At 52.2% G+C, this 19,542-nt stretch overlaps 2 protein-coding genes across 5 annotated transcripts in view; one reads left to right on the top strand and one right to left on the bottom strand.

Moving 5' to 3' along the window:
* Positions 1-338: 338 nt before the first annotated feature.
* On the bottom strand, positions 339-5,793 carry ZNF408 (zinc finger protein 408). The gene is made up of 4 exons (XM_073348208.1): positions 5,257-5,793; positions 4,421-4,482; positions 3,354-3,676; positions 339-2,377 (listed from the first exon to the last, which is right to left on the bottom strand). Exons 1-4 carry the CDS (start codon positions 5,608-5,610, stop codon positions 417-419), a joined length of 2,700 nt encoding a protein of 899 aa, XP_073204309.1. The 5' UTR covers positions 5,611-5,793; the 3' UTR covers positions 339-416.
* Positions 5,794-5,811: 18 nt separating this feature from the next.
* Positions 5,812-19,542, top strand: part of ARHGAP1 (Rho GTPase activating protein 1) — a 48,553-nt gene continuing 34,822 nt past the window's right edge. Inside the window, exons 1-3 of one of the 4 annotated variants that reach the window (XM_073348207.1) lie at positions 5,812-5,942; positions 12,331-12,501; positions 13,163-13,255. In XM_073348207.1, coding sequence (XP_073204308.1) covers positions 12,369-12,501; positions 13,163-13,255 — 226 coding nt within the window. In that variant the 5' untranslated portion in view covers positions 5,812-5,942; positions 12,331-12,368. Of the gene's footprint in view, positions 5,943-6,070; positions 6,120-12,318; positions 12,502-13,162; positions 13,256-19,542 lie in introns of those variants that run through there. The other 3 variants (XM_073348204.1, XM_073348206.1, XM_073348203.1) reach the window with 3 other exon arrangements.

The following is a 19,542-nucleotide window of genomic DNA, read 5'->3' as shown; positions in this document are numbered from 1 at the left end:
CTACACTTAAAACACTGCAGTGGCGCAGCTGTAGCTCTTCAGTGAAGACTCTAACTATGCCAATGGGAGGGGTTCTCCCATTAATGTACGTAATCCACCTCCCTGAGAGATGGTGGCTAGGTCAACAGGAGAATTCTCCCGTCAACCTAGCGCTGACTATGCTGGATTTTTCACACCTCTGAGCGACGTAGTTACACCAACCTAATTTCCTAGTGTAAACCAGGTCTTATGTCATGCCCTCCTGACCTCGCCACAAACAGGTGCGAAGCACTGCTGGCCACTCATCCTGCTTGGTAGGGCCTGGTCTCCCAGCAACATAGACACAACACACACAAAAGTTAGAAAATAGATTTTATATTCTGTATAGATGTGGAGAAGTCAAACAGGTCAGGCACGGGTTGGGAAGAGGCTGGGTGTCAGGTCCCCGTCTCTACCTCCACCACCTCTGCTACAGCACCAAAACCGACGCCCTCCTGGATGATGACCACGTCACTGGGGGAGCCTTCGTCCTGCATGATGATACATTTGTGCTCGTGCTCAGAGATAGTGATCTCAATGATGTCATTGTTCATTTCCAGGTGCCCAGCAGGGGACGCGCTGCCCAGCATCCTGCACGCCCCGGGCTCAGGGGGGCTGCCTGGGGGCTGGTAAGTAGCAATGTAATGCCCGTTAGCAGTTATCATAAGCTCTGCTTCTTTTATTGGTGCTGGCATCTCCACTGACTGCACCATGAGCACCGTAGGCTCCTCAGTACCCCCATCCTGAGGGACCTTCCTCTTGACCCTCTTCCTTGCAGCCTTTGGCACATCCATGCCCAGCAAGACCGCAGCCTCCACCAGCTTAATGGAGTCTCTTGCCCCCTTGTGGGTGACCTTGTGGCGCTTGAGGCTCTGCAGGAGGGTGTAGCCCATGCCACAGACATCACACTTGTAAGGCATGTCCTCCAGGTGGGATTTCTGGTGCCGGCGCAGCTTGGTGGCCAGCGTGTAGGCTTTGCCACACTGCTCGCACTTGAAAGGGCGCTCGCCGGTATGGAGGCGCTCATGGGCCCGCAGCGTGTGGGGGTCCTTCAGCGCCTTGCCACATACTGTGCACAGGTGGGCCTCCCCAGTGTGGGAGATGAGGTGCCGCCGCAGCTCCGGCAGCTGGGGAAAGGCGTCCCCACAGAAACGACACTTGTAGGGCTTCTCGCCGGTGTGGAGCCGCAGGTGGCCGCGCAGGTTGCCCTGCTGCCGGAAGTCCTTGCCACAGTAGGGGCAGATGTAGGGTTTCTCCCCGGTGTGCAGGCGCATGTGGTTGCGGAGGGAGCCAGGGTTGGCCAGGTAACGCTCACAGATGGCACACTTGCAAACCTTGGGGTTGGCTAGGTTGAGCTCCTTCATGAGGTGGATCTTCCTGTGGATGCGGAGGGAGGGCCGGCGGGCGAATGTTTTGCCGCACTCCTCGCAGGCAAAGGGCCGCTCGCCGGTGTGCAGCACCTCGTGCTCCCTCAGGTCCCGCTTGGTGCCATAGGCCTTGTCGCACTGCTTGCACTGGAAGGGACGCACACCCCGATGGAAGAGCACATGGGCCTTGAAGCTCTCCTCAGAGCTGTAGCTCTTGCCACATTCAGTGCACAGGAAAGGCTTGTAGCCAGTGTGGGTGAACCTGTGTTTCTTGAGGTGGCAGAGCTGGAGGAAGGCCTTGCCGCATTCCCCACAGCGATACCTGCGCTCGCCAGCTTCATCTCCGTGTGGCAGGGACTTTTGCTGAGATACACCCAGGCTCCCAGAAGACTCCTCCTCCAGTGCAATACTGACCTCCACCTCTGGGTACTTGTCCGGCTCATCAGGATCATCAGATAGGCCCTTCTTCCTTTGCTCCAGGGGCTCCAGTTTGGAATGGTTTTTGGAAACTTGCCCCACTTTCTTGCGCGTCTCTGCACCACCTCCCTCGGAAGTGCTTGGCCTCTTGGCCTCCTGCCCAGACACCCTAGCATTGTGCGCCTGCAGGCACTGGCCCGTCAGTGCATGCACCTTGCGCGGCTTCCCAGCTAAGCGAGCGCTGAGTCGAACCCCGTTTGGGGGAGACAATGGCAGATGGAGCTTCCCACAACATGCCTCTTTTAGCTCCCCATCTGCTCTCTTGGCTTTGGGTTGGGGGTCCATCTCCTTGACTGAGTCCTCTTTGCATCTGCTGTTAGCCTTAGCTGCTGAGGTGCTCTCATGGTGCTGGTTCTCTTTCCTCTGCACCTTGGCTTCCCCAAACTCATGTCTAGGGGTCATGCTTTCCTCCTCCTTCCTGCTGTTGTCTTGCAGCCTGTGGGAACGTTTGGCTGGCTGCCTCCTGCCTTCGGCTCTAGTTTCATTCTCCATCACCTTGGAGTTATCAGGATCCCCTGCACAGACACACAACACGGGGAAAATCAACACTGGCTATTGGAGGACAACAGGCTTGTGTTGTCCGGAACAGAGAAAATGGAGAAACTCAGAGACAGACACTCCACCCTACCAAGGGACATCAAGCATCTGGCTCCTTGATGCCTCTCTCCAAACAGGGGAGGAATTTCAACCTCAACACATCCAGGCAGGACTTTGGGGAGCTGTGCCATGGCTGGTAAGGCTAGGAACTGCAACATTCTCCATTCTGCATTGCTACTTCCTGAAGTGACGTAGGGTCAGGGTATCAGTCACAGGGCCCGGGGGACTGCAGGGCCAGACTGTTGGCCACTGAGCCCCAGCTGCTAGTATGTCTTCTGGACGCCTCAAAAATGGATAGTTCTATACAAACACCAACCCAGGGGGATATTCAGAGTAGTAGGAGGAGAATACAGCTGTGATTAGAGCCATGAGGAGTTACTTCTGTGTGGTATGTAGTTACAGCCACTTCACAGACAGCAGCCCACCTGGGTATTTGACCAGCAACAAAATAGGCAACTCCCCATTACACCTCCATAATGCTCACTATGGAGATAGGCTAAATATCCCACAACCAAGGCAGAGTCTTCCTCTTTCCAAGCACACTACACAGTATCCTCCTCCCCATACCATACTACACCCTCCTCTTCTGAAAGAGCGGGGAAGGCAAGGCAGCATTACTTCCCCATTCCCAAGGGAAGGGAACTCAATCCCTACAACAATGGTGTGGGAGGAATCTCTTATTGAATTTATAGGCCCCTCCAAATTCACTCCCCCAGGGGTTCGCAATCCCTAGAGCCTGCCTTATTCTGGAACTGCACCAATGCTCCAAACTCTGAAGACACGCTGGTTAACGGGTCCCCAGAATCACGTAGTGATCTCTGCTTAACAGCGCTGTAGTCATGGCCTTTTCATAAGAGGAAAACAAGGTTTGCATGTCCTAAGAAAGGAACGTACCTGCAAAGGGTTCTGATGCATTCCCACATGGGGAGGCTCCTTCCCTTTGCACCACAGCCTCTGCCTCTGGAGTTGCTGTCTCTGTCACAGCTGCCACTGCCAGCTGCCCCTTTGGCTTCTTCTCATCAAAAACAGCTATCCCCTCCGATGCACTCTCCAGCATTCTCCTCTCCACTTGGGCAGGACCAGCTTGGGCCTCTGTAGGCCAGTACAGCAACTCGGTTCCTGCAGCGATAAGACGCCGCACTCGGATGTGGAGCCTTCCACTGATCCACACCAAAGCCACGTTTGCCTCATCATCCCCCCGGCCTCGCTTCACCAATCTGCAAGACACCAAGCTCAATGTCAGCACCCACCGGGGCACATGGAGATCTTATTGCCTTCAGTGGGAGCTCCAAGCTCTGAAGGATCAAACTTTAGCCAACTGAGAAGAGTCCTCCTAGGAAATAAGCCCTTTAACTGGCTAAAAGAGGCCCCCAATGTCTTGATAAGAACACGTTCTGAATTCTTGGGCTGCATGTAGCTACAAACTAGCTCCAGAATAAAGCTCTCTCTGACTCCTTAAAACACCCTTCACTATCCCAGGTCTCTCTGTCACTTTAAACTTTCCAGATAGGTCACTTGGAGGCCCTCCTACAGAAACAAACTTTCTCCACAAAGAGAGCCAAGAATCTGTCATTCCCCTTACATACAAAAGGAAAGAGTGAGATCATATTTACACAGCATTTTTCATCCCAAAGAAACCCTTATGCAGCCAGGGAGTATTTCACCCACCCCTGAAATGCAGCCAACTGTGGGGTAGAACATGGAAGATGGCACCTTCCAGTAACGCAACATTCCACTAGGGCACAGAACCAATAACTGAAAAATACCCCATGATGAGTGATCGACACCATATTCTGAAGCACCTGGGCTATTTCTTGGAAGTCTGCCATCCATGTATTGGCCAAGCCTGACACTGCCTAGTGAGACCACCCCACAGTGTTACAGTGGCTATAGATTCTCTCTTTACACTTACAGTATGTCCCAAAGGAAACCCCCATGTTGTTTCATATACAGCTACTCACTTCCTCCAGCTGGGGCTCCTCTCACAAATGGATTCATCACTGCAGCAGCCAGACTGAATTGCCTGAAAAACAAAATGAATTCAGAACAGACGTACAAGTTCGGTGTCTGCCCCTTAATTGGGAGCTGGCTGATGCACCTGGCACTTCCTGTAATCAGTCTCCATCCTGATCATCACTACAAAAGTTTTTTTTTTCTCCTGCTAATAGCCTATCTTAATTGATTGGTCTTGTTAAGAGTTGGTTTAGCAACCCCCATTTTTTCCATGTTCTCTGTAAATCTATCTATCTATCTTCCTACTGTATTTTCTACTGCATGCATCTGATGAAGTGGGCTTTAGCCCATGAAAGCTTATGCTCAAATAAATTTGCTAGTCTCTAAGGTACCACAAGTACCCCTCATTCTTCCTGCTGATACAGACTAACACTGCTACCACTCTGAAACCTATAGTGACTCAGGCACTCAGATCCCATAGTGATGGGCAGACAATCAGGACCCGAATAAAAGTGAGACCTGATACCTAGTGTTGGGTGCTTGCAGACTTCCCCTGCCACACTGGAAATGCCGAGGCAAGTGCCGCACATGGGAGCCAGGCACTGGGCAGTAGAGAACAAAGAGCTTCAGCAGACGGTACAGAGCTGGACACCTGGGTTCTCGAGCATGGCAGAGCCAGGCTTTGCACCTGGCTGGGACCTTAGTCTCTCCCCCTTCCTTCATGATAAGCCTCTGTGGTGGACAGGGAGTCCTGCCGCCCCCACTCAGCTGGGTGCTACTGGCTTGCCCGCGAGCTGGAGCTGCTCCGGGGCTTGCTTGTCAGGCCCCCCCGGCCCAACCGTACCTCCGAGGGCGCTCTCTCTGCCGCACAGCCCAGCTCCTCCTCCGCCCGCGGCCCGAGGAGCGCTCCCGGCGGCAGGGCTCTCCCCACGCACCAGACGCCCATGCCCGGTTCCTGGGCGAGGGAGGGCCCCAGGGCCAGTCCCGGAGGGAGGCTCCGCAGGGCTCCGCAGGACGCGCCCGGCTGCGCGGGCAGGTCTCGGATCCGCCCCGGGTGGCCGCGGACGGGGCGCTGCTCACGGCCTGCGGGGCGACAGGGGAGCGACGGCGTTACACGGGGGGCGCAGGCCCCGGGGCACGCTCCCGCCGGGCGCCCGCTCGCAGCCCCCACTTTCCCGGCCAGCTGGCTCCGCTCCATGCCGGCCCGGGGCGGAGGCTCCGGCTCCGCGACCCCCGGCCGGATCCTGCCGCCGCACGGCAGAGGCGCGCGCCGACCCGGTTCCGGTCGGGAGCGGCCGGAGCCGAGAACAGGGTCCCCGCTGCCGGCTGCCCCGTTGGGGGTGGAACCATCCGCGGAGCCAGCGGCCGCGTCCGGACGACTTTCGCTCGGACCCAGAAGGCGCCAGGGACCGGAAGTGGAGAATGGGGGCGGGCCGCTGTTTCCATGGAGAGGGGAATCCCTCTTCCGGTTCGGAGGCGGATGTTTGTGAGCGGGTTTGACAGGCGGGACCCTCTGGGAGCGGGCGACGGGTGAGGGCGGCGAAAGCGGCGGTCGCGGTGTCGGGTGGGGGTCGGTATTTCGGGGCGACGCCGGCCTGCGGGGCTCGGGTCCAGGCGGCGAGCGCGGCCTGGCGGTCGGAGCGGGCCACTGGCCGCCCGGACTCTCGGGTTCTCCCCGTGGCTTGGGCCGGGGCCGCGCTGCCCGCGGTCAGTGGCGCGGTGTCGGGGCGGGGGATGAGAGGATCGCGGTTCTCGCTCCCCGCGCGGGGAGACGGGGGGTCAGGGGGCTGACGCCTGCCAAGCAGCCGGCGAGGGGGAGCGGCGCGGAGATGCCGAGGGGTTGATGATGATGATGATGGCGGGGCTGTCGATAGGTAGATTGGGGGTAGGAGGGTGGGGGATGCCTGTGTCTTGGAAGGGGCTTGACTGAGGAGCCCGGGTTGCTCGGGGAGAACTGGGCCGTGTGTGGGGCTTGGCAGGCCGGGAGTCCAGCTACGGAGCTGTCTGCTAGTTTTCTTTTTAAAAATAAGAAAATTCCCAGACAAAAAAGTTGTTCACGCTGCAAATAGAGATCCCCCTAGTTTGCATTTCTAGTCTTAGCATGTCTTGTTTTATATATATTAAACAACGTTTAGAAGTTCGGCAGGTTTGGCAGTAAGCGGTCAGCTCCAAGCAGAAACCACTCTTTGTACCCTTTGGATGGGGTGTACTCAAAATATGCACTGGGCACCGCTTTTTTAGAGGGACGAGACCAGAAAATTATTTTTCTATCGTTCCTTTGGCTACTCAGACATTGTGCGTTTCTCTGGCTTCCTTTCCCTTTCAAAGTTTAAGTGTCAAGGCGTCCTTTCTAGAACACCACTCCCACTTGAGGAAAGCTGTAAATAGGGTTGGGAAGAGCAGGGTTAGAGCCTAGCCCTGTGGGTTTGTATTGGAAGAGGGTGGAGAGTGCATACAGAATGGGAGCAGAACTAGTTCAGATAAGGCAATCCACACTTACAACGCTCAGGGCCCCAAGGCTGGCTAATGCCCAGGTTTACAGTGCTAAAGGGAATACAAGGCCTTTGAATGGATCATTTATGAACTCTTGGATTCAGGAGAGTTTCCTGAGGCTTGGGCAGTGATAGACCAAAACCCACTATGTAACAGCTAGGATGCAAGCAGGTGAGTGTAGACCAGTGAGCCTAGAGGGCAGAAGAAGTTCTAGAACCCCAGTCTGATGGCGGGGGAGTCAGACAGGCTGGGTAGGGGAGTTCAGGTTTAGTGCTGGAGCTCTGTAAGTAGAAGACTGTTTCTCTGTAGGAAGAAGCAAAGATCAGGAACTATAATATGCTTCAGTTTTCCCCAAAGTATTTGTCAAAGATCCACATTCACAATTAACATTTGGGACATTAGATAGACTAGGGCATTGGGGAGACAACAGGAGATTAAGGGACCCTGCGAGGGAAATGTCTTTTCTTGGACAGGTCCCCCATAGGTCACTTTATACTGTTGTTCATATCATATATGGGATTTGAAAACTGGGGATCAAATGCAACCCTGGATCAGGCTGCTCTGTTGAAATCGGTGAAGATACACTGCCTTCTGTCATGATGAATTTGGAACATAGGCGTTGTCATATTGAAGCAGAGCCAAGGTCCATTTAGTCCAATATTCTGTCTCCAGCAGTGGCCAGGACTAAATGCTTCAGATGCAAATGTAAGAACTCTGCCGTAGGCAGATGTGGTACAATATCCACCTTCTCTCCCCCCCCGCCCAATTAGGTCTCATCCTGAACTCTAATGGTTAGATTTTTCTTAAGCTGTGAAGCATGAGGTTTAATATCCTTCCCAAATTTTTGTTAGCATTAACAGTTAAAATTCCTGATATTCTTGTTTTTCATATAAATGTCCAGTCCCTTTTTGAATCTTGCTGTCTGAATCTTTAGTTTGGCTCAAGGTATCCAGGTTTGCAGAGGAGGCTGAGCTACAAGGGGGTATGCCAGAAGGAACTGGGTTTGTGGCTGGCAAGAAAGATATGTTGCCGTTTCGAGACTGTCACATGACTCCAGTTCCTTAGAAATTCAGCAAAACGCCTTGTGTGGTGGGTGGGGCCAGAGGAGAACAGATAAGCAACCTGTGCAGCTTGTGGTGGGACTCCAAGGGAGAAACCTGAGCTCCGCTTTTCTACTTTCTTCCTGGATCTCTGCTAGGTTACAGGTTGTCTGCCACACTCCCCTGATCGTGATCGCTAGTTGGGTAGGTTTGCAGTGGCTACGGTGCCTGGCTTTTGGCAAAGCATTTGAGGTTGGAAATGGAATTCCATTAGATTCAGCTTTTACTGAAGCACTGGAGAACCAAGGTGTAGCAACAAGAAGCAGTGTATCCATATCGAGTTAGCGGGGTCATTAATGACCTGGAAGAAGGAAGTTTGGCTCTTGATGTCTCTCTCTCAGGGTGATACCTCTGCAGGTGCAGCCAGCTGAGACATTTGAGCTAACAGCTCCCAAACTTCGGGGGTGGGGTGGGGTTGGGCAGGATATTGTCACTGGAGGTTGGGCATTGTGGATTCTGGAACTCATGCTTGCAGTGCCTGAGTTGGTTGGTTTCAAGGCATATCTGTTTTTCCAGGCTCTTTCTGAGAGACTGGGTTAGTGCAGTGGTGAGTTATAAGTCCTGGTGTGCTCAATGGGCTTTGAGGGTGGTGTTGATGCTGAACTGGGTAAAAAAAAAATCTGTGTATATTTGTATAAAAATTGGTAACATCTGAGGCCAAAGTAATGGGTTAGGGACCTTCTCTAACTTGTAAGGCAAAATAATTATGTGTGCAGCAGACGCTAAACTGGCGGAAGCTGCGAGCAAGGACAGAGAAATAACTCAAAGGGCCCTAGAATTTTTATCCATGTTGGGTCTGGCAGTTGCTGATTAATATGAGAAGTGATTGAGGAAGGGGAATTGCTTCTTTGCTTGATGATATATTTCTTCTTTAATGTATTTAAATATATGTCAAAGGCAGTTGGCGATGCGGATGAGCGTTCTTTGGTGTAGAGTATTACGTCTAAATAAATAATGCAGATGGGAGGAAAATGACCAAACCCCAGACTCAGTTGGAGGAGGAAGCCTGGGGAGCAAAAATAGCTGAGAACCTGGTGCGGGAGGCAGCAAATGAGACAAGTTCATGATGTAATAGTGCTGCAAAAAAGTCTGTGTCAGTTAGAGGCTACGTGTGCAGAGACTTCATATGAACAGAGAGGATTTATTCCTTGGGGAGACCCCATGGGGATCCTGCATTAAGTTCTGGGCTCCTCAGTCCCAGAGCCCTCCCATTCCAAAGCAAGGAGAGGGGTGGGGCGCACTGCTTTGGGAAGACATCCCTTGGGGTACTGCACTCAGCTCTGGGTACCTAAGTATTGGAAGGGATCCTGAAAAGCTTCTTAGAAATTCTCAGGGGCAAGAGGGACTAACTCACAAAGAGGTGATGCAAGCTCAATCTGCTACTCCTTGCATATGCATGGCACGGGTTTCTCTGTCATGTGGAGCCTGAACCCACTCTCAGGATTTGGGGAGCTGCCTGCATGTGTAAGGGGCTGGGAAGTTCAACCTCTGGAGCGAAGGCTGGGGAGGAAACATCTTCTTGGGTGGAAACATCAGGTGTCACACAGGGCACTGAGGCACTCTTTTACTGCAGAACTATAAGGAACCTGGAGACTAGTGCACTCTATGCCACGTGGTGCCAGCATTGGAGACCCTACCAGTGAGAGGAGCCTGCTAATGTGGAATCCACTTGATGCTGGCTTTTAAACCAATAACTTGGGCCTCTGGCTCAGTACTGCAAGCTGTTCCTGAAGCCAGGCTGTGGCACTTCCTGTGGTGAGGACTAAGGGAACCCAACTCCATGCTGCCCCTGGGCCAGCACCACCTCTGCCTGGTAGAATTTGGACTTAGTCCCTAAGCACTTCAGGACACTGCTTTGCAAGCTGCTGCTGGTGAGCAGCAATGACAGTCAGATGTAGAGGACTCCTATCAAAGGCTTCCCACTGATCGAGGGGGTGGCAGCAGTTAAGACTGAACCTGAATTCCCTCCATTCCTATTGAAGTTGCTGTGTGTTAAGACAGCACCTTGCAGGAATCTAGGGTCTGAGATGGGACCAGCTAAGGACAGTTTGCATGCAACCTCCAGGGTTATCAGACTTCACATCTGAGTGTCTGCTGGATTATTGGGGAAATTATACTGGTGCTGGGGATTCTATAATCAGACTAAATCACTGCAAATACTGGCTACAGTTGCCATAGAAACTGAATCTGTTGTTGCTAGGTGTGGGGAGCTGGTTGTCACTTGGCTACAGCTGCTGCATAATTCCAACATTAGCTCATGGTCCAGAGGAGCGTAGTGTCCTGCTCCATGACCCTACTGAGATCCAAGAGAAGTTCAGGCAGCTCTTCTAGCTCTCAGGAGGGGGGCAGGGAACAGTTTTGCTTGGCTCTCTAGCTGACTGCAGATCTGTCAGGCCCTGCATAGTTTCTGATTTGCCTCGAAGATCCTCTGCCCATATATGTCTGTCTCACTGTGGTTATGGGAATCTGACTTGACTTGAAATAACTCCCAGACATCCGGGAGCCAAGGACGAGTTAAAGATTGTGTCTGAGTTGCTGGGGAAGAGATAAGGAAGGGTCAGAGCCCCCAGCACCTCCTACCAAAGGGAGGGGACAAACTCTCAAAGTTCTAACTAATGCTCTGGCAAAATCCCCACCCCAAACCTGGCAATTGGTGTAGCCCCAAGCATATGAGCAAGACTCTCTAGAGTTTGGAATGTCACCCTGATCACACTAACTGTTCATAGGCTCCTTGCATTCTTGGATCTCACAAGCAGCTATAGGAACTCAGAATTCGAAACACCAAGCTACTCCACCTTCCTGCACTCCAGGAAAAAGCCACTTTGGGTCTAGAACCATAGCTTCCTTAGTTAGTTAGTTAGTTCCTTTGTTAGTTTTCAGGCAAGACCATGTGTTCTGCTGCTGTTTAGTTCCCAGTCACTGCAGTCCTCTTCTGGGCATTCACACGCAAACAAGACTCTGTCCCATCCCAGAGCCCTTCCTTCTACAGCCTGCACATGCCTGCGTTCCCCTCTGAACTACTCCCAGGATGCGTGCATCCCTGTGAATGACAGATGCCTCACTGGCTGCAGCACTACAAAGCCACCTCAGCCCCCACCCGTGGCCTTAACAGTGGTGTCATCATTGGCCTTATTTCGTTATAGCTCCCTTTGGGATGCAGCCTGCTGGCTGCAAAGTTCCCATCTTCATGGTCCTGCTAATATTAGTTCCTGAGAGCAGGGTCTATACCTCGGTCCCATCCATCAGCCTCCTGCATATCACCAGGGCATCAGCATTAAACTCAATCAGCTGTTTCTTAGAGGGCTCCCTTAAGAAATGGGAACCTCCTGAAGATCTGCTGCTTTAGTTCAGTTTTGGGGTCGCACCCACATTTTACCACAGGTGAGATTGAGGAAAAACTCTCAGCAGCAGCGAATGAATCTCATGCCCTGGAATCTCTAAACTCCCTAGCTTCCTCAGTGTCGTGGCACAGCTTATGCAGTGCTGCCTGCATCGGGTTATTGTGCTATGGAAATAACATGGGGTGTATCCTAGCCTCTTGCCCTATGTGTTGGGATGGGAGAGAAGGATTTTGCTATTGTGATGCTAAACTGAGAATGCTTGTGGGGGGGCAAAGGGGGTTGGCGTTCTCCCTGCATTTTAGTCCAGTCAGTGAAATTTTGCTAGAGATGCGTCAAGCTGTCCCCAACAGGATTTTGTTTCTAATGCACTGAAGCACCCATGTGTGCCAGTGCAGATAACTGTTAAGAGCCCCCTGACCCTCCCTGATAGCTGGGGGATATGAAATCTGGGAAAGCTTCCAGAGCAGAGCCCTGCTGTGCAAGCAGCTGGGCCCAATGCCAGCTCCACTGGGGCAGGAAGGGGCGTGTTGTGTGGAAATAATGGCTGGTACAGTCAGTGTGTCAGGCAGGGACTGGGATAGCCTGTTATCTTCCCTTGTATCTCAGTGTCTCTCCCAAATTGAGTTCTCTGGGAGGGAGAACCATCAGGCCACAGCTGGGCTCAGGGCAGAGACTCACTGGAAGGGTTAGCTAGGGCTCTTTCCCCCTCCCAACAGGAGGTAGAAGGGAAGGGTCTGCTGTTCAGGGTGCCCATTGCTGCAAGTAGAAGGGGTATCTGGGTGGGCTTTGGGGGAGAGAAAGTTTCTGGGTAGGGTAAAGTGTGAGCAGTCTTTGGGGAAGTCAGGAAAAGGGGTAAGAAGTCAGTGGATGGGCTGAGTGTGGAGGGGAGGGGAAGGAAAGGGAGAGCCTCTGGATAGGCTGTGAGAGTGGAGTTGTGTGATCTGTATGTGTCTGACTTAAGAATCTCTGTAGTTTTCCTTCTAGGCTCTTCGGGCAAGCAGCTGAGTTTGGGGGCCATAGCCATGGACCCACTCTCGGAGTTGCAGGATGACCTGACCCTGGAGGACACCAACCAGTCCCTGAGCCAGCTCAAACTGGCTTCCTTCGATGATAAGAACTGGCCAGCAGATGAAGTGCCTGTTTTTCCCAAGTCAGGTGGGCATCTCTGCTGGGGCCAGCAGACATTTGGGTGCAGGGCTGACTTTGAGGCCAAGAGGTATTCCAGGACACCTTGTGCCTTGGCCTGTTGCAGGGAACTGTGACCCTCTCACACTCTAACTCAGTCCCATCTGGGATGTGAGGGTTGGGAAATGGAGATGTGTGAATTGTTTTGTGCCCGAAGCCCACAGTGTAGTACCTGGCTGGGCTCTTGCAGGCTCTGATACCCAGAGAGACCAGGTGATTTGGCAAAGCATGCAGGGTAGGCAGCAGGGTATGTGCAGAAGCACCTGTGCTGTGAGCAGCCCTGACAATACCCTTGGCTCCTTTCCTCTCATACATGTTGGGTGAATTTCCATGCTCAGGAGAGTCCTGAGCAGAAACTGACTGACTAGACACTGTTCTGAGTTGTGGGGTTTGGGACACGCACAGTTGCCTTCCAGGGACAAGGCTGAGACTTGACAAAACTTGCTTGTCCTGTGACAAAATCAAGATTTCAAAACAGGTGTTCAGGAAGGCCAGGCTAGTACATTAACTTCTCCCCGTGTCACTGAGCCTCCGGTTCTCATCCCTGTGTTTCCAGGCCCCTCCCAGAGCTGCTCCAGGTCCGTTTCTGCTTTCATGCTAATTGCTGGTTTCCTGTTTTTTTTGTGTGCAGAGGACACCAACTGCTCCCCTGAGCCCATCACTCACCTGCGCTGGGATGATCCATACTACGATATTGCTAGGCACCAGATCGTGGAAGTAGCAGGTAATGACCCACTCTCCCCACTCCTTCCAGTGTTGCCTCTTCAGTGGGATCAGATGTGGGCTTGTTAATTGGAGTGGAAAGGGGCCCGCCCTGTGCCAACCACCAGTGGCAGACAACAGGGACAGCTGACATTTTCGGGGATGGGAGCCCCAAACCTTTGGGATGTCTGTGGCAGTTCTTATTTTCCATTGTTCTCGGTTTGACTCAGATTAATTCCCAGATCTCACTGTCTCTGAAGTGATTAGAGTGAGGACTGGTCACTTCTGCTTAGGTGCATTCATTGGAGCCCCACCATGTCCCAAGGCATGCTGCAGCACCTTCTAGCTGATTATACCAGAATTGCCACCTCCCCCTGGTTCTTCAGGGCGGTAGCTAATATCTAAGTTGTCTGAGAAATTGGCACATTAACTGGTGGGGGACCATGCAGTTTGCATAGTCAAAGCTTGTGGCCTTTACTGTAGCTGGACTGTGGGGACAGCCTTTGCTGGATGTGTCTGCTACAGGGAGCAGATGGGAAAGGGTTAACATTGTTGCTACTTCAGTGACAATTAGGCTGCAGCACTAACATTCCTGATTCCCTCCCTGTTTCACAAACATCCTTTAAAATATATTAACTCTTGGAGCACTGCAAACACCCTATGCCAGTTACAGCTGAGACCTGTGACTGGAATTTTTAGAAGGTGCTGGGAGTGGGGATACAGGTCAGGATTTTGCTCTGGAACTATTTCCAGCTTGCCCAGCTCTCTTGCTGCCAGAAACCCTCCCCAGTCCCCCACAACTTGATTCTCCCACTTCTTCAGCTTGCATTATCCATGCACCCCTCCACTAGCCCTGCACCCTGGTTTGTGTTCCACGAGTGAAGAGAAATCTTGGGCGGAGGGGAGGAGGAAAGAATCCCAGGCTTATCAGATCTCATGGTGAAATGAAAGTTGCACTGGTATAATCCCCTTCTCTGGGTGGTTTGGGACATTTGGCTGGAATATGGCTCCTTTCTCCACTTCAGTGATGCCACTCCAGCTTTTTGGACATTATCACTATTGTTGTGTGTCCCTAAAACTATGGCTTTTTCCAGGCTACTTTGTGTCTAGAGAGCCTTGGGCGCTCAAGATTAGTGCAATAATTCAGTCCCTGGCCAAAGGGTCTCTAAGGGTATGTCTACACTGTGATAAAAGATCCACAGCACAGCCGCAGCTGGCCTGGGTCAGTTGATGTGGGCTCAGGCTGCGGGGCTATAAAATTTCAGAATAGGTGTTCAGGCTCAGGCTGGAGCCTGTTCTCTGAGACCTTGCTAGGGAGGAGGATCCCAGAGCCCAGGCTACACCCTGAGCCCAACATCTGCACTACAGTTCTATAGCCCTGTAGCCTGACCTCCACAAGCCCAAGTCAGCTGACATGGGCCAGCCACGTGTATTTTATTGTAGTGTAGACATACCCATACATTCTTGTCCACAGTGTACTGGTTTGCCAGATTCCTGATCCTGCTTCCAGGGTTAAAATTCCCAGCATTATAGTTGTCCCAGATCACCACCCTGTTCTCCATAATGCTGTGGTTGGGTTGGAGGAGTGCAGGTTTGTGCCATTTAATGCTTCAGTGACAGAAACTCAGATATTTGCTCAGGCAGGTGTTTCTAAACACCAGGAATTTAAGAGTTAAATGACACTCTCATTCACCTCAGACAAAGCCCACAGTGCTTAACGGAGTGGTTAGATCAGAACCAACAAGAACCACGGAGTGATGGGCCCAAACCTAGGATGTCCTCTGCCATGTGTTGTGTGCTGATATAATCTCCAGTGTTTCTGTAGAGCTTTTATCCCAAGGGATCCCAAGCTTTTATCCCAAAATGCATGAATAGGCATCACTGAAATCCAGCCAGCTCAGAGGCGGGGCACAACAACTCTACATAACTGTGTAGGGTACAAAGTGAAAAATTCCATATCTTACTGAAATGGTAGGTGGGATTTCAGGAGGTTCTCATCTGGCAGGATGGCTGACTGGAATGTGCGCTGGGATTGTGGAAGAAATCTCCTCCCCCACTATTGGGGTAATTTTTATCCATCGTAATTTCTAACTGCCCGTCCCTGTGATCTTTGTGTGGTTGGAAAGCCTTCCTCTGAAGCCTGTGCCAGTGACTGCTGTTGGAGTTGGGTTGCTGATGGCCTGCTACATTTGTCTAGTTCCTGTGTTCTGTGATCATCTCAAGTCCAACTTGGAGGGCATTGACTTGCCTTATTCCAGGCTGGTGATTTCCTCCCCCTGCAAATAGTTCTCTGCTTGCCACTCTCTCACCCAGCAACCGTGTGCCCTGGGCATGCTCAGTGCCTGCCACTCAGCTTTGAATGCCATCAGCTGATATCTTGGAACTATGTTGAGTAGATTCAGAGCTGATCGCTGAAGACCCAGGAAACGCAGTGTGACTCCCTGTGTTTCTAGGTTCCAGGAGGGAGACCACAGCAGTTGCAGAACCAGTCTATGAATGGAAGGCGGGCAGGCTAGTGCTCCGTTCAAGGGGAGATGGCTACAGATATCACTACACCCACCAGCAGAGATGGCACGAATTAGCTTGCTGTTGGCAATTTCAGTGGAGAGGCCCAGGACTGAATGTAGCATGGAAACGGGATTCCCTGTTGACCCCTAAAAGGGGGACAGGTCTCTTTAGGGCTGGGCTGAAGCACGTTGGCAGCTGCTGGTGGGGGAAAGATCACCCTGCTCCTGCCCAGGCTGAACTTGTTCTGAGAATGGAGGCCCTAAGCCAGGGGCGGGCCCGAGGGCCACATCTGGGTATGGAAATTGTATGGTGGGCCACAAATGCTCACGAAATTGGGAGTTGGAGTGCGGGAGGGGGTGAGGGCTCTGGCTGGGGGTGCGGGCCCTGGGGTGGGGCCAGAAATGAGGAGTTCAGAGTACGGGAGGGGGCTCAGGGCTGGGGCAGGGGGTTGGGATGTGGGAGGGGTTGAGAGCTCCAGCTGGAGGTGCAGGCTCTGTAGTGGAGCCTGGGATGAGGGTTTTGGGGTGCAGGAGGGAGCTGTGGGCTGGGCATGGAGCAGAGGGGTTCAGCGTATGGGAGGGGGCTGTGGGCTGAGGCAAGGGGTTGGGGTGTGGGAGGGGGTATGGGCTCTGTGCTGGGGGGCGGTTTTCCAGGGTGGGGACAGAAATGAGGGGTTCAGGGTGTGGGAGGGGGCTCTGGGCTGGGTCAGGAGGTTGGGATGCGGGGGATGGGGTTCTGGGCTGGGGCTGAGGGGTTTGGAGTGTGGGAGGGTGCTCCAGGCTCAGGGCGGGGGTATGAGGGCTCCAGCCGGGTGTGCGGGGGAGGGGGTGGGGCTGAGGATGAGGGGTTTGGGGTGCAGGAGGGCGCTCCAGGCTGGGACCGAGGGGTTTGGAGGGCAGGAGGGGGATCAGGGTTGGGGTAGGGGGTTGGGGCGTGGGAGGAGGTCAGGGGTTCGGGCTCCAGGTGGCACTTACCTCAAGCAGCTCCCGGAAGCAGTAGCATGTCTCCCCTCTGGCTTCTAGGTGGAGGCGCAGCACTGGCCAGGTGGCTCTGTGCACTGCCCCATCCGCAGGCGCTGCCCCTGCAGCTCCCGTTGGGCACAGTTCCTGGCCAATAGGAGCTGTAGAGCTGGCGCTTGGGGTGGGGACAGCATGTGGAGCCCCCTGGCTGCTCCTACTTGTAGGAGCCGGAGGGGGGACATGCTGCTGCTTCCAGGAGCCGTGCGGAGCCACAGCATGTGCGGAGCAGGGCAAGCCTCCCATGCCGCTCCCTAGCGGGAGCTCGAGGATCAGATTAAAAGGTCTGATGGGCCGGTTGCGGCCTGTGGGCCATAGTTTGCCTACCCCTGCTCTAGATCACCAGAGATGTCAGTCTGGGATGCTTCACCAGCAACCAGTTTTTCAGAACTGATGACACCCTTCCCAGCAGTGGGGAGTTGGCAGTGCAGCTCCCGTTAGCAAGTTAATGGAGATGTAGTCCAGAGGCTCCCTGACGTGTTCAGCTCCTGGCAGCAGGCACTGTTGCTCAGAGGGGCTGCCTGAGTCACACTCTGGGCTCCGTGACAAGGCTGTTTATTTAGCCTCTTAGTCAATTATTAATAAAGTAACTGAAACAATATTCAACATGTCAAACCACAGCCCAGACCTTGGAATCACAGGGTCACATTCCCAGGACATGTTTAATCCAGGAGGGTCTAAACTGGTGCTGTGGGAGCAGGGCCCCCATTAATGGTGGAGAGCACATGGTGTCAGTGCTGGAAAGAAGCACTAAGGGAATTTCTTACAGACTAGGAAGAAACTGATTAGAAAATAGTCTTTGGCCTCCAAAACCTGGAGAACTAATGCTGAGCTGCCTTTGGCTCACTAGACAAGCTGCTGATCTGCACTTAAACCTTCTCCATGCAGTGACAGCTCACTATGGCCAGCCCCTGCCTCATTTCTCTTGTAATCATTACCAAAGGGTTGCAGAGATAGAGGTTTTGCCCATCCTGCTGCTTCAATAGATTCCTTCTGTGGCTTTGCTTAGCCATCCATGCCCTGTCCTGCACATCAGGGCAGAGGGCATGTGGCTAATTCTGTCCATCTTTTCCTGAAGAGCATTCTGGGGCACTATTCTGAGACATTTCAAGGAAATAGAAGCAGGAGGCTGGTTCTCATCCTCAGGCTGAGCTTGTTGCATCCAGGGCTGTCATGTGAGATTAGCACAGAGGTTCCTTGTTGATGGAAGGATGCATAATGTTTGTACAACACAGTTTAATATTATAAAAACAATTAATGCTACTCAAAAATTGGGACAATCATTATCTTGCTGGTACTAATTTGTGATCCAGGTTGTCCTGTGGAGTCCCAAGCTGTCTGGGCCCTAAGGGGAAGGATTTGAACTCTAAGAAGTGTGGAGTAGAACTGGTTGGAAAATAGTCTTTTGATGGTTGTTCTCCACTGCTCCCCCTGGAAATTTTGGCTTTTCGGTGAAATATCAAAAACCAAAATATTTTGATCCACAGTGATTCCAAGTTTCCCCATGAGAGTTGTACTTGAGGGACAGTATGCTCCCATTCTCCTCTGTGGGTCATGCTCTCTGGAAGGAATATGTCTTCTCCTTTGATGCACCGTTTCACCCTCCTTGATAAAGCAAGGATATGTGTTTGAGGAGTCCCTGGCTGTAGTGCATCATGGGAGATGTAGTTCTGCTAGAGAGCCTAGCTCAGAGAGAGGAATAGAGGTGTAAGGCATCTGACTACAAATCCCATGAGGCATTGTGGCACCCTTTTGAATCAGAATATTTTAGATTTTGGCTAAATTATTTTGTTTTCTGGATGTTTAATTTTTTTTGATGAAACATTGACATTTTCCATGGAAAACAAACATATATTTTGTGAAAAAAACTGTTTCTTCAAATTTTGTTTGTCAGATTTGTTGACAGAATTTTTGACCAGGCCAAGGGTAGAGATCTCTGGTGCATCCTGTGTGCATTTCTTGTTTGTGGGTTCCTCTTCTTCTTGGCAGTGGAATTACTGCTCTGTAGCAGTTAAACTCCTTTTGCAGAAACTCGTGCAAAGGCTGCTCAGCACCTCAGCAACAACTTCTGCAATGTGAGATTTGTGAGAAACCACAACATGCAACATCTGGAGAAAAGCCTGCTAGCCCATGCTCTGAGGGCCTTGTTGGAACCACTCCAGACTCAGGCTCACCCCGGGCCTCCTCTCCAGAGATCTGTATTTTGTTAGTAACGTCTAAAAGTTTTAGTAGTCATTTCTGACACCTTGGGATCAAAGCCAAACTGCGGTACAGTATAATCCTGACCCCAAATCACAGATGAGATTAGCAAACGTGGCTAATGGTTAGGGGCCATTAAAATTGGTGAGAGTAGGATCCAGAGAATGCAAATCCCACTGGAATTTGGGGAAAGCAAAGAATCTTAGAGCTGCTATAAGGCAGTGAATTTCCACTGATCCTCCTGCCCAGTGGGACTGCATTCCAGAGCCCAGGTAATGGTGAAGGAGACAAGGGAGCTGCCTTTACCCCTTTAGTGCCTGTCTCTCAAACCTGCAGCTGTGAGATGCATTATAATCTCTGCTTTCCCCCAAATAATTGGCTTCCCCTCACCTGGCACAGGGAAATTAGAAACCAGTATGTGATCTCCTGTGAATAATCTGTAGCCCCTGTCCAATAGGCCCCTTCCCAATCCCTGAAATTTGACGCTTGTTTCTGTTTGTTATGCATGAGAAGCAGTAGATTTCAAGCACTTATTGGTAGCTTTTTGGGCTGCCCTGGCAGAACAGGCCTTGTGTTGATGTGTAGC

The sequence above is a fragment of the Lepidochelys kempii genome, chromosome 6, assembly GCF_965140265.1.
Source record: "Lepidochelys kempii isolate rLepKem1 chromosome 6, rLepKem1.hap2, whole genome shotgun sequence".
Classification (NCBI taxonomy): Eukaryota; Metazoa; Chordata; order Testudines; family Cheloniidae; genus Lepidochelys; species Lepidochelys kempii.
The sequence above is the reverse complement of the archived record's forward strand: the minus strand, read 5'-3'. Positions and strand labels throughout refer to the sequence as shown.

Excerpts from the sequence above, each read along its gene's own strand:
- ZNF408 (XM_073348208.1), bottom strand. The coding sequence starts at position 5,610 with ATGGAGCGGAGCCAGCTGGCCGGGAAAGTGGGGGCTGCGAGCGGGCGC. Across the intron at positions 3,677-4,420 it reads AGGAGCCCCAGCTGGAGGAA|ATTGGTGAAGCGAGGCCGGG; the intron begins GTGAGTAGCTGT and ends GGTGTCTTGCAG. Across the intron at positions 2,378-3,353 it reads TGCATCAGAACCCTTTGCAG|GGGATCCTGATAACTCCAAG; the intron begins GTACGTTCCTTT and ends GTGTCTGTGCAG.